The 14,262-nt window shown below is 40.9% G+C and overlaps 1 protein-coding gene across 2 annotated transcripts in view; it reads left to right on the plus strand.

The window, feature by feature from the left end:
• MACF1 (microtubule-actin crosslinking factor 1) overlaps window positions 1–14,262 on the plus strand; it is a 352,523-nt gene that overhangs the window by 131,441 nt on the left and 206,820 nt on the right. For both annotated transcript variants that reach the window (XM_008565851.1, XM_008565852.1), the window contains exons 2-3: window positions 4,283–4,344; window positions 13,404–13,493. In XM_008565851.1, coding sequence (XP_008564073.1) covers window positions 4,283–4,344; window positions 13,404–13,493 — 152 coding nt within the window. The remainder of the gene's footprint in view (window positions 1–4,282; window positions 4,345–13,403; window positions 13,494–14,262) is intronic.

Consider the following 14,262-nt stretch of genomic DNA (forward strand, 5'->3'; position numbering starts at 1 on the left):
AAAAAAAATAGTGATTAGTTTAAAAGAAAATCTGTTAACTATTTTCATTTTTCTTCTGTGTGTTGTTTGACCAGTTAGAGAAACATGTATAACTTTTATAATTAAAAAAATTGTAAGAAGAAAAACACGAAAGAAAACTTGTGTCTTCAGAGTGAGAATTTTGTAAAATTCGAATTAGACTTTTCTTGGTTATGTGGGTAATTAATATAGTGAAGCAGAGCCGATCTGGAATTGGTGAAAATGTATTGGGCAGATCATTTAGTTAGTTCTAATTTTTCCATTATGGCTACCCATCCCAGTACACAGGTGATACTAATAAGTTTTGGGGTGTTGGGGTTTTTACATATTGAACTGAATTCTTGTAGGTCACTTGGTTCTGATTTCCTTTTGTGTGTTTCTTTAGCCAGTCTTCTAAGTATACATTGTCCAATCAGGAAAGGTTTTGGGCCGGCCCGGTGGCGCACTGCTACAGTGCGCCACTTGAGAGCGTGGGGGCGCTCCCGCCGAGGGTTTGGATCCCACATACAGACCGGTTCCCGCTCACTGGCTAAGCGAGGTGCGGGCGCAACACCGAGGTGCGGGCGCAACACCGAGGGTTGTGATCCCGTTGCCGGTCCCGGGATCACAACCTGAGGGCACAACACTGAGGGTTTTAATCCGTTGCCGGTCACGAAAAAAGACAAAAAGGAAAAAAAAAAAAAAGGAAAGGTTTTGTTTTGTTTTTTTAGGTCTTATTATGTAGAGCTTTAGCTGTTAGAAGCTCTGGGCGATGCAAAAACGTAAAGCATGGTCTCTTCAAAGAATTAGAGATCTCACTGGTGATGTAAGAATAGAGTATTANGGATCCCACATACAGACCGGCCGCTCACTGGCTGAGCGAGGTGCGGGCGCAACACCGAGGTGCGGGCGCAACACCGAGGGTTGTGATCCCGTTGCCAGTTCCGGTCCGGTACGGGCACAACACTGAGGGTTGCGATCCATTGCCGGTCACGAAAAAAGACAAAAAGGAAAAAAAAAAAAAGGAAAGGTTTTGTTTTGTTTTTTTAGGTCTTATTATGTAGAGCTTTAGCTGTTAGAAGCTCTGGGCGATGCAAAAACGTAAAGCATGGTCTCTTCAAAGAATTAGAGATCTCACTGGTGATGTAAGAATAGAGTATTAAAAATTCAGAACTCTGTGTAATTATATAAGTGGTGATTGAGTGATTAGCACAGAAAGCACCATAAAAATTTGGAGGACAAAGAGACTGTTGAGAATTGGAGTTGTCAGGAAAGGACACCAGAATAATTTTTCTCAATTACAAATCTGATCACATCATTCTCCTATTTAAAATCTTTTATAGGATAAAGTTTGAGCTCCTTCCTTTGTCAGTGAAAGGTCGTGATTTGGCCTATACTATCCACTACCTAATAAATATCCTGTCTTTCAACCATCCTTAATTCTGCGCAATTCTCTGAAAATAAGCTCTTTCTTGTCTCCATGAATTTGCATTAGATGTAACTTCACTTCATGTAGCAACTTTGTCCCTTCCCTTCTCTTTCTGACTAACTTCTATTCATCTTTTAAGGTTAGTTAGAGTCACTACTCTGGGAAACTTTCACTAACCTCTCATGTTTCCCTTCCCTACCCTGGTAGCCTTAACAACTTTTCTTATGTTCTTGAGTAGTATGTGCTTAACTTTACTATACTATCATCTCTTTTAAAGGTAGGGACTGTGACTTTGATATTTCTACTGTCAGAGTCAAAAGAACCTAGCAGCTAGGTTTTTAATAAAGATGTATTCAAAAAAATAAATGACTGAATGAATGAGCTGGATATTAAAGAATAAACAGGATTTGGAGAGGTAGAGAGGAAAAGAAGTAGCATGCCATGAAGGAGAAATAAATAGTATGAGCATAGTGTCAGTGATTTCGATGAGACTGCAATTGCAAGCTGATTCTGACTCAGTCTGCAGATGACATGGGCTTGAAAGGATGATGGATATGTTGGATAACTGAATCAGCATCTAAAAAGATCAAAATATGTTGGAATGACATTGTCCAAGTCTAGTAAGAATCCTGGCTTCAAATACTTGCAAAATTCTATTAACTGAAAGATAGATTAGATTTAAGTAATTTTAACAGTCCCAAATGAGAGCCTGTAGGTAGAATTTATAAGGAAGCAGATTATGACATTTACTAGAACTATTGTTATATTGCCTTATGAGGTAATGAATTCTCTATTTTCTTAAGTTCTGAGCATCACAAGAATATTGTAGATGTATATGACATTTGGATATAACTTTCAACCCTGAGGGCCGGCCCGTGGCTCACTCGGTAGAGTGCGGTGCTGATAACACCAAGGCCGCGGGTTCGGATCCCATATAGGGATGGCCGGTTTGCTCACTGGCTGAGCGTGGTGCTGACAACACCAAGCCAAGGGTTGAGATCCCCTTACCGGTCATCTTTAAAAAAAAAAAAAAAACTTTCAACCCTGATCATATGATTCTTTGTTGTTGAAGAGATTCACATGACAACACCAAGCCAAGGGTTGAGATCCCCTTACCGGTCATCTTTAAAAAAAAACAAAAAACTTTCAACCCTGATCATATGATTCTTTGTTGTTGAAGAGATTCACATATCAGCAGGGAATTAGACTAGAGAACGTGTAAGGTCTGTTCCTCAGCGGTGTGGACTATAGTAGGAAGAGAATTGTTTCTTGCAAAGCGGGAAAGGATACAAGGCTGAAAAGAAGGATGTGAAGATAAGATCAGGGACAAAGATGAGGGAGTGCTTATTGAATGGCTACAAACTCAGAAAAGTAAGTAGAGAAGTGCTTTCACCAGGGATGGAAAGAGAGCGATGACATTGTTTGGAATGGTACTATGTGGCTTTTACTAGGGGATCAGTAAGAGGAGAATAACTGGGCAGTAGGGAGAGAGAAGCTAGCTGAAGTTTGTGTGAATTACCAGTGAAACAAATTTATATACTTCCTCAGATTCCTTCCGAAATGTTCTCTAACTTGGAAAAGACATGGAAGTAATCGTGTTAATTTAGGTTTGGAGATTGTCATGGCAAACATAGTAGGTAGAAAGTTAGGGAGGTGAAGGTAGCTTTGAATTGCTTAATGATGTTGCCTGAACCATAGACTGAGATAGTCTTAGATGTTCTAATGAATAGGGTAAATAAGAATGAAGTGATTGAAGGTTGAGAATGACTAGAGGGTACGACAGTCACCTTTATAGGTGACTGCTAAATAGGTATGTTTGAAGAAGGAATGAGGTTCAGGATGTGGCAGTGTGGTGACCGGATGTGAATTGGGGATAAAGGTCAGTGGAGCCAAATAGGCTCAGATGCGTTGTCAGCATATATGTGGACATAAAGGTGGAGATAATAAATGTGATCCAAATCAGAAGGGAAGGGTAAGGTAGATTTGTCATGTGGAAGGAAGTGGGCAGCAGGGAATGCTCAATGACAGTGAGGATGATTTGAACAAGATGGTATATGGGATGGTGTTGGCTTCAAATAAACAGAAAAGGAGCAGGGTCTGGAAGTGGCTCAGTGGTCTGGCTCAGTGGTCTGGAAGTGGCTCTGCGGAATTGGCAGGAGTTGGAAAAAGTGAGTCTTCAGGATAGAGTCTCTGTGGAACAGTCATTGTCAGGTTGGCAGTTATGTTTCTGTTAAAGAGGTGAAAAAAATTTAGAAAGAAGGGGAGTCTACCTCTGTAAGACTTAGGAGAAGAAAGAGAGGGAAGAGATGCGCATTGGGGGTAAACTGGGCAGCTTTGAGAGTTTGGCTGATTGGTAGTGGCTGGTGAGGAAATTGGAATGAAGGAAGTACTGGGGTAGGAGAGGGAGGGAGTAGAGCATTGCTCAGGCAGATTGGTATAGGAAGAGTGAGTTTTAACCTGCGTGTGCAGTATGAGTGTCCCAAATGCCAAGGCCACCCCACCCCTTCTGTTGGTATTCACAGCTTTGGCTTTTTGGAGTTTGTTGTAAGGGAAGCAAAGAATCACTCCGTTCCCTGCTGTGCTCAAATTATCATGCTAGGGAGACTTTGCCATGACATGATTTTTGAGACATGTGATTTTATCTAATTTGTGAAGGGACAGCATGGTCAGGACTGATGAGGAAGTTGAGATAGGCCAGACCTTCCTAACATGAAGTCATTGTCCTGCAGTTCTGTGGGTAAAGTCAACCTTTTTAAGTGGTCCTAGAGAAACTGGGTCATGGGCAAAATATAGAGGTATGGGAACCTGTTGCCTGGGTAGCACTAAGCCAGTGCCTCCTCTGTGTTTCCTTTACAGATGAACGGGACCGGGTTCAGAAGAAAACATTCACCAAGTGGGTCAACAAGCACTTGATGAAGGTAGGACTCCATAGATGCTGCTCTCACACCTCTTGCTGTTCTTTATCTGGATCTGTCATTCCCTCCACTCGGATGGTTCAGATTGCTTGCCACGTGCTCAAGTCTAGGAAGACACACATGACTTTCCTTTCTTTTTTTCTTTTTTCTTTAATAAATTCTTACTGATCATTTTTGTGTCAAGGACAGTGTTACAGGCATTACCTCAGAAGGCTGAGGTTGAGGATACCATGGGGTGATTCTTGGTATTCAAGAAACACTTTTTTCCTAGCTTTACATATTATTTTATAAGCCCCTTTCTTAATTTTAATTTGGTTTAATGTATTTATTTTCTTTAATCTCATGACTTTGTAAAGATGGGACGGAGGGGATTTTGTTCTTTCTTTCTCTAATGTGCACAAATCTTAAATGTTCAGTTTGATGAATTTCCACATGAATTTCACCACCATGCAGTTCAAGATACAGAACACTTCCAGAATGGCTAGAGTTGGGGGAAGATTTTATTATTATTATTTTTAAATAAGAGAGAAACCAAGGTAGAGGAACTTAATGATAAACAGTATGACTACTGTTGCAGTCAAGATCTGAAAACAAAGTTTTTTTGTTTGTCTTTTTTTTTTAAAAAAGATGACTGGTAAGGGGATCTTAACCCTTGACTTGGTGGTATCAGTACCACGTTCTCCCAAGTGAGCTAACCAGCCATTCCTATGTAGGGATCCAAACCCGTGGCCTTGGTGTTATCAGCACCACACTCTCCTAAGTGAGCCACCAGTATGACTACTGTTGCAGTCAAGATCTGAAAACAAAGTTTTTTTGTTTGTCTTTTTTTTTAAAAAAAGATGACTGGTAAGGGGATCTTAACCCTTGACTTGGTGGTATCAGTACCACGTTCTCCCAAGTGAGCTAACCAGCCATTCCTATATAGGGATCCAAACCCGTGGCCTTGGTGTTATCAGCACCACACTATCCTAAGTGAGCCACGGGCTGGCCTGAAAACAAAGTTTTTGAGTTATAGTAATTACTACTCTTCTGGGAAAGGTCACCAGTGATCCCTTAACTGCCATATCCAGTGGCCTAGTTTTATCTTCCGGTTATTTGATCTCTCTGTAGCATTTGATACCGTTGTCTACTCCTTGAAATCCTCTCCTACATTGACTTCTAGGACACTGCTTTTTCCTGAATTACCTCTTCCCTCTGAATGCCTTTTTTCTGCCTCTTTCACTGGCTTTTCGTCCTCTGTCTGACACTTCCCATGTTGATGTTCCCTAGGGTCCTAACTTTGGCCATTTTCTTTCTTTTCTCTGTATTCTTCTCTGGCAATCTCATCTCTTTTAGTCACAGGACTTGTTTTGTTGCATGGAATACTAAAGCACAGGTAAAAATGGATATAAGACAATCTCATAGGATCTGATGTCTAAATGCAGCTGGGCTTTGTCAAAGTTAAACAGTCATCAGACCACTACTATCTCTTTTTATGAGGCCTTGGGTTCCTTCATTTTTACTTCTGTGTGTCTCCTACATTCATTTCTCTACATTTCTCCCATTGCTTATGTTTGAGCCATGATGGCTGTCACTCAAGTGGTGATGTAAACACCTGAGGCCACAAGATTCTAAAGGCACAAACACAGAAACTCTGATTAGCTGGAGTTTCATTTTTCTCCATGGGTCAGTAGTTCAGTAAACTGGCCAGGGAGATGGTTACGTAAATCAAACATGGCTCCTTAGGGCCATTTGTTTAGTGGGGAATACAGGTGAAGGTGATTTTCAGATTATAAGGTCTGGATAAGGAGGCAATCACAGAGCCTTTTTGTGCATTCTTCTCTGAGCCAAAGACCTCTGTTTCTCACATTGCACTTGACACATTCGTCTGGATGTTACCCAGGCATATCCTATGTTTAACAAATCCCAAATTGCTAAATATTTTCACTCATGTAGCTAGTTGTCCAATTTAGGAACCTAGAATCATGTTCGATTCATTACTGCTCTTAATCTCTTCCTTGTTACCAAGTCCAGTCAGTCACTTGCAGCTCAGAACCATTGCTTGCATTTGTCTTCTCTTCTCCATCACCTCTGCTGTTGTCCAGGGCTGCCTCATCTCTTGCCTTGACCAGTAGAATAGTTTCCTAACAAAGTTTTCTATAATAACAATCATAATGATAATAGTAGTAATAGTTTATTGAGGGCTTCCTATAAATCAGACATTCTGTACTAAGTCATGTGCATGGATTGTCTCATTTAATTATCTCATTCTTCAATGATCTTATGCTGTAGGTTCTATTAATATCCCCCTTTATCAATGAGGAAAATGAGGTTTAGAGAGGGTCAACAGTTTGTTTAAGGTTACACTGCTAGAAAGAGGCAGAACTGAAATTTTACAATTCAGGCAATGTAAAGTCTAGGACCTGTGCTCTTGACATGTGCAGTAGTGGCCCTGGCTTTTGCCTACCTTTTCAGGCTCATAGTGCTAAATTCCCCCCATACTGTAAGCTCTTGCTGAACTATGTGCCATGCTATTTTATGACTCTATATCTTTATTCATGCTGCTCCCTCCGCTTGGAATACCTGTTCTGCCTGATAACACCAACTTAACACCTCCTCAGTAAATATTTTCCTGACTCTTCTGTGTGGAATTGACTACCCTTTTCTTTGCCCCCCTCACGGTACTCCTTCTGTACTTCTCTTATAGCATCCACAGCATTTATGTACATTCTCTATCTTTCTGCTGAATTGTAACTTGAAGGCAGATATTTTGTCTTTTTATAATGACAGTACAAAGAAGGCAGGGAGGACAAAAACAGCTATTCCCTCTGTAAATTCCTTCAGTAGCTACCAGTTGCCTCTCGTTGGATGACACCTTACTCTTTCATGGTACAGGGTCTTTCACAACCTGGTTCCGACCTACCTATTTAGTGTCCTTTCCAGGCACTCTCTCCTGAGCAGTCTCTGCTGTGGCCATACGAGACAACTCACTGTTTCCTAAACACCCCTTGGCTTATTTGTTTTTCTCTCCCTAGAATGCATGTCCCAGCCTCCTCTGCTTGCCCTTCAAGGTCCAGCTCCATTATCACCTCTCTGAGATTCTGACCTCCATTCCTCATACTAAATCAATTGCAGCCCCATCTCTGTTTTATAACATTTTAAAGAGCTGCCTGTGTGTTCACACATCTGTCTCCTCTGTTAAGAGTGCTCACTGAGGGCTGGGACTGTATTATGCTACTTTCTCTGTCAATTGCCGCACAAGGAATGTGAGAAGTATCTAATAACTATTTGTTACTTTGAGTAATACCAATAATATTGATAGTGCTTGATAGCTTATGAAGCACATTCTTATCTGACTTGATACTTACAATAACCCTGAAGAGGTAAAGGTAGTTTATCCTCTCGATTTTAAAGGCTGAAGAAAATGAGAGTCAGAGAGGTGAAGTAACTTTCTCAAGATTACACAGCTCGTGAGGGGTGGAGCTAATGATCAATCATGAGTCTTCTGGTCAAAATTACTTGTTCTTTCAACTAAACATGCCCCCAACTTATTCTGCTTTTGAACCTCTTCTCTAGCAATTGGAAGAACAGAACTGATTCTGCTTCAGGCTTGTCCCCTAAACTTCATAGCTAAATTCAAATGCTCTGGCTGCCTGCTGCTCATTTGTAGCTGATGCTGCCTGTTGGACCTCTGCCTCAGTGCTGTGTGATGACAGGAGGCCCAGGGCGGGAGCAACTGGAAGAACACATCATAGCATTGTTAAAAATTGGAGGCCAGCCAGAGCTTTACTTAAATCGTTGGCTATTTTTCGTCTCTTCTTAGGCCGCTAGCCTTTTGGTTCCAACAGCATTTCCTCATCTTGGGATATTTCAGAAATAGAGATTCACTGCTAACCAGAATCTTTCATCTAAGTTGGAATTCTTTTAACTTTGGGCCGAGAATTAGGGATTGTGATTTGGTTTTTTTACAACTCAGTCATCCTTTGCTTTGTTCCTCAAGTGGGCCCACATTAATGCTGCCATTGGCAGGTAGACCAGTGTAAGATAAAAACCAACCTAGTATCCCAAGTTCTAGATTTAGTTGACATAGGATCTCTTGGATTTTCCAATATCCCTTTGGGAAACAGTTTATTATGGAATAAGCAAATCAATTCCTCTTTATTAATTGAGAACACTATTGATCCAATATTAAAAGACATCTGTTAAAGATGTAAGCATCTAAGGTATATAAAAAACCTAATTTATTTATTTATTTATTTACTTACTTATTTTTATTTGTTTTTTAAAAGATGACCAGTAAGGGGATCTTAACCCTTGACTTGGTGTTGCCAGCACCACGCTCACTCAGTGAGCTAACTGGCCATCCCTGTATGGGATCTGAACCCGCGGCCTTGGTGTTATCAGCACCATACTCCCGAGTGAGCCACAGGCCGGCCCTAAAAAAACTAATTTAGAATGCAAGGGCCGGCCCGGTGGCGCAATGGAGAGTGCGCCAGCGCTTCCCGCCGAGGGTTCGGATCCCATGTGGAGACCGGTTCCCGCTCACTGTTGAGCGCGTTGCGGGCGCAACACCGAGGGTTGCGATCCCGTTACCGGTCAGTAAAAAAGACAAAAAGGAAAAAAAAAAAGAATGCAAGCCAGCCCAAGAATTCTACTTATTATACCAAAACCATCAAAAAGAAAAATCTAGAGTTTTAAATAAGGTCTTATTTAAATTATCTATGCCATGTCTCTAGGTCCTAGTAGCTGATAAAGTATATTCCCCCAAAGAAACTTGGAAAAAGGATGAGAGGATGTGATAGAACTAAACCAAGAGCACAAGCTCCTCAGGAGGCGGAGAAATGCTTTCTTTAGTCAGTTCCTATTGACTTCAGAGGTTAGTAAGTGGAAACAAAAGGCCAATATTTAATCTAGCAGATGGAATAAGTTTAGAAGCCACTGGCCTTCCTGTAATTTTAGTTAAAACTTCTAAATATACCAGAAAAAAAAGTTTTAAAACTCCAAGTTTTTACCAACATTGCCAACTTTTCTCGGTCTGAGGTTCTCTATTTGAGCACAGGTAGCACTGATGATTCCAGGTGCTCTTTCCTGTGCAGCCCCTGCTGTGGCATGTGAGACAATTCACCACTTCCTAGACACTATGTGGACTTTCATACCTCTGCTTATTCATGTCTGTGGGAAATGTCAGAAATATTTTTGTTTTGTTTTTATTTTTGTTTTTGTTTTGGTGGCTCGCTGGTACGGGGATCTGAACCCATGACTTTGGTGTTATAAGGCTGACATTTTTTTAAACCTACTACTCTCTTGAAAATTATTCTCACAAAAAAGCACTGCTATTTATTTGTAGGAAAATTAAAAAACTATTTCTCTGTCCTCTCCTCCTTGACCTCTGCTGTAGTATTTGATACTGGCGATTATTCTCCTCTTGATTACACTTTCTTGGGTTTTTTTTTTTTGCCAAGCTCTTTCACTGCTCCTGTTTTGTTTTCTTTCTCCCCCTCCCCCTTTTTGATTGCTTTTCCATCTCCTGCCTCTAATTTTGGCTATTTCCTAAGGCTCAATCTTTAGCACTCTGCTCTTCTTTTTTGCCCCTAACCCAGAAAGCCCAGCATTTCCCATGTCTTTAGCCAGCACCTCTATGCATATGACTTCTAAACTTAAGTTCTCAGCTGACCCAAATTGAATTATGGTATTTCCAGCTGCTTCAAGAACATTTCCATTTGTAGCTCCTTTGCTGTCATTTTAAATTCAACATATTTAACTTTGAACTTATCAAATCCACTCCTAATTCTCATGACCTGCTTATTTCTGTTGGTTGTGGTGCACTCTAGTTCTACACCACAAGCTTGAAACCTGAGTCAGTGGGAAAAACACACACTGTTCCTCCTCTACTGTCACAACACAACAAGCAACACAGGAGACCGACTTCTGCGAAGACCACATGTGTGGGTATTTCTCCCCACCAGGAAACAAGCAATGAGTTCCACAGTGGATACCATCTGGGTGTCCTCTAATTCAATAACGACCCTGTCTACTTGGAGATAATGTCAGATCCCCCAGTGGGGCTTAGTCACACAAGATTGCCCCTCCACCCCTCTTCAGATGCCAGTCTCAAGCCTAGCCCTTTGGAACTTCCAACCAACCAGCTATTAATTGAGGTTTCCACAACCTCCTCCTTGGGTTCAATTACTTTGCTTGAGCTGCTCACAAAACTCAGAGAAACACATACTTATGTTTACCAGTTGGTTATAAAATATATTACAAAGGATACAGACTGAGAGATGCATAGGGCGAGGTTTAAGGGGAAGGGCACAGAGCTTCCATGCCTTCCCTTCAGGAACTTACATGTGTTCAGCTATGGAAAAGCTCTCTGAACCCAGGTCTCTTGGGTTTTTACGGAGTCTTCGTTACATAGGAATGATTGATTAAATCATTGGCCATTGGTGATCAACTTGACCTTCAGTCCCTCTCCCCTCCCCAAGGGTGGTGGGTGGGACTGAAAGTTCCATCTTGGTCTTTCCTGTGATCAACCCCCCATCCTGAAGCTGACCCCTAGGGGCTGCCAGCCATCATTAGCATACGAAAAGACTCATTACTGTGGAGGTTCTAAGGATTTTAGGAGTTGTTTGTCAGGAGATAGGGATAAAGACCAAATATATACTTTCATAATATCACAGACCCATTTGAGGGAGAAGTCTTTTATTTTTTTCCTTTTTGTCTTTTTTTTCGTGACCGGTAACGGGATCGCAAGCAACCCTCAGTGTCACGCCTGCACTGCGACCGGCAACGGTATCGCAACCTTCGGTGTTGCACCCGCACCGCGCTCAACCAGTGAGCGGACCGGTCTCTATATGGGATCCGAACCCTTGGCGGGAGCGCCGCCACGCTCCCAAGCGCCGCACTCTACCGAGTGCGCCACCGGGCTGGCCCAAGGGAGAAGTCTTGAAGTCTTGGACCCACTGTTGTGCTGGAACCAGCTTATGTGGACTCATGACAACCAAATGTTAAATTCTTAGCAATTTTGTGAGCTGGTTACCAAACACAGCCATTATTAAAAGTTGAAATTATGTAAAGTTATGACTAGATAAATTATATTTAAAATAAAAGTAATAAATACTCAAAGCTCTTCACTTCATAATTTTTTTACCACATGTTATTATTGTCTGTGCTTTTGAGGTTAATTTTATCTACTGTACCTCTATGGTAGAAATACTAAATAATGGTGAGCTACTCCTGTCCATTTCTTCCCAGCATTGCATTTGAGATGTTACATTAATAGCTTAAAATTGGTTGTGGTGGGAGTATTTACACCATGGAAATCAGCAAATGCTACAAATCTGAGCTAAATGTCTTGTTTTAATTGTCTAGACTTAAGAAAGTGATGGAGATGTTAATATTGCAGATTAAATTTAAAAGTGTGTCATGTCTCAAGCCAGTACATTGTGAATAGTACAAAAATTTGAAGAAATATTCTTTCAATATATGAATGCTTTTCTCCGTTTGGGTAATCTACCTGTCACCTTCTTATTCCTTTACACACACACATACAAACACACCTACCTGTGTATTTCTACCTCTGTACCTAGTTTTCTGTGTTTTTTCCATCTTCTTTCTTTCTGTCAGAACATTTGCTAATCCTCCAAGTCCCATCTCTTCCAGGCAGTCTTCCCAGATGTTTCCAGCCTTCATCTTTTCCAATTCTCAGTCTTCTTTGAATGCTACTTTGAATAAGTGGAGAGGACTTTAGTTTTCCACTCAAATGTAAAAATCCCCTAATCACAGCCACTGCTTGAAAAATTCTAGTAACTAGAAATCCACTTCTTCTGAAAGTAGTCCTTTCTGTTGTTGTCTATAAAATTATTTATGTTAAAAATCAACCTTCTTTCTTGTAATTTCCACTAGCCTTCTTATTCTGCATTGTATTGCTCCATGAAGTTGTCACTAGACTAGGAATGAATCAGAAGACCTACTGCCTCTTAATTTATAGCTGTGTGACCTTAACTTCTCAGAGCCTCAGTTTCCTCAGTTTCTTCTTTGGAATGAGGATAATAAATACACTTCACAAGGCAGTTCTTTGGATTAAATAAACAAAATGAGATTATAGTTAATGTCAAAGACTCAAAAATTAGAAAGACCAAACTGAGGCAGTTTGATGACCTTGGGCAAGTTACTTAATCTCTTTGTGCCTTGTTTCTTCATGTGTAAAATAGGAGTAATAATTCTCACCTCATAGATGTGAGGGATAGATGAGATAACATGTAAAGCATTTAGCACAGCATTTGACATTAACCACCCTTTTTTCCAAAATAAGATGTTTTCCCATAGTTTCAGTTATAAAATGAGAATTAATTTTCCCACAAGGAGAGTAATTCTCATATTCACTATTAGAAATACTTGGTAAGAGAGGGGTTAACTTGGGTGTACACCCTATGGAGCATTGGGTACCTAGCATTCAGTTTCCTTTGTTGCACTCTCGAAGGCTTTTCTGACTCTGTACTCATCTGTCCATCATTAGTCATCCTATTACATTTGGCCCATAGTAATTCCTGAGATGTTTTATGATAATTAAGACTCCTCATCTCCTTTTCCAAACTTTGTAGAATATTGTTCATTGTTGGTTAGAGTGTATAATAGATCTGGCTTCAGTTTAAAAAACACTCTGGTAGGGCCGGCCCGGTGGTGCACTGCTACAGTGCGCCGCTTGGGAAGCGCGGTGGCGCTCCCTCCGAGGGTTCGGATCCCACATACAGACCGGTTCCCGCTCACTGGCTGAGCGAGGTGCGGGTGCAGCACTGAGTGTTGCGATCCCGTTGCCGGTCCCGGTCCGGTACGGGCGCGACACTGAGGGTTGCAATCCGTTGCCAGACACGAAAAAAGACAAAAAAAAATAAAAAACACTCTGGTAAATGTTACCATTTCATATGTATTTTACTCCAGCTAGAAAATTCCTGAATTTTATTATTTTATTATAGCTTCCAATTTTAAGTTATTTAATTTGTGTTTACTTGGAACCAGAGATTCTATGCAATAGAATAATAATTGAAGATCAAATAAAAATCAGTCTGTTTTACTCTCATTCACAGGTCCGCAAGCACATCAATGATCTTTATGAAGATCTGCGGGATGGCCATAACCTGATTTCTCTGCTGGAGGTCCTCTCGGGCATCAAGCTGGTGAGCTGCTCTCTTCTCATGAGTGACCTCATAAGTGTGGCTCTTATTAATTAATGGCTTATCAGTCCATCTTCTTGAGTGCTAGGGGAGCAGCCATCATCACTACTTGCTGTATCAGTTGGGAGGAAGAAGTAGAAGGGATTATTGATGGAATTTATTTCTAACTTAGAGTTTACAAATGATATAATTTCAGTATTACATATTCTCATTTCTTGATGAAATCAGGAATCAGTTATATTCCTTTCATATCTGCATGTTTTCTCCTGACTCATTCTTTATCTATTTCTAGATACTAGTATTTCAGGAACAGGAGATTTATGTTTAAAAGTTTTTTAATGGGCCGGCCCAGTGGTGCACTGGAGAGTGCGCTGCCTGGGTGGCGCTCCCGCCGAGGGTTCGGATCCCATGTGGAGACCGGTTCCCGCTCACTGGTTGAGCGCGGTGCGGGTGCAACACTGAGGGTTGCAATCCCGTTGCTGGTCCCCAGTGCGGGCGCGACACCATGGGTTGCGATCCCGTTACTGGTCAGTAAAAAAGACAAAAAGGAAAAAAAAAAAGTTTTTTAATAAGGTGTGTTTTTCTTCCTAGAGTTTTATTTCTAGTCTATATGGACTCCTCCCATTATTCCATCTATTGTGAATTTTTAAATTTTCTGTATTCAGCTAGAGACCTGCAGTGTGCATTTTTTTTTTTTTTTTTTTTAATTTATTTTTTTTCAAAAGATGACCGGTAAGGGGATCTTAACCCTTGGCTTGGTGTTGTCAGCACC

Source organism: Galeopterus variegatus, unplaced genomic scaffold, assembly GCF_000696425.1.
Source record: "Galeopterus variegatus unplaced genomic scaffold, G_variegatus-3.0.2 Scaffold209, whole genome shotgun sequence".
Lineage (NCBI taxonomy): Eukaryota > Metazoa > Chordata > Mammalia > Dermoptera > Cynocephalidae > Galeopterus > Galeopterus variegatus.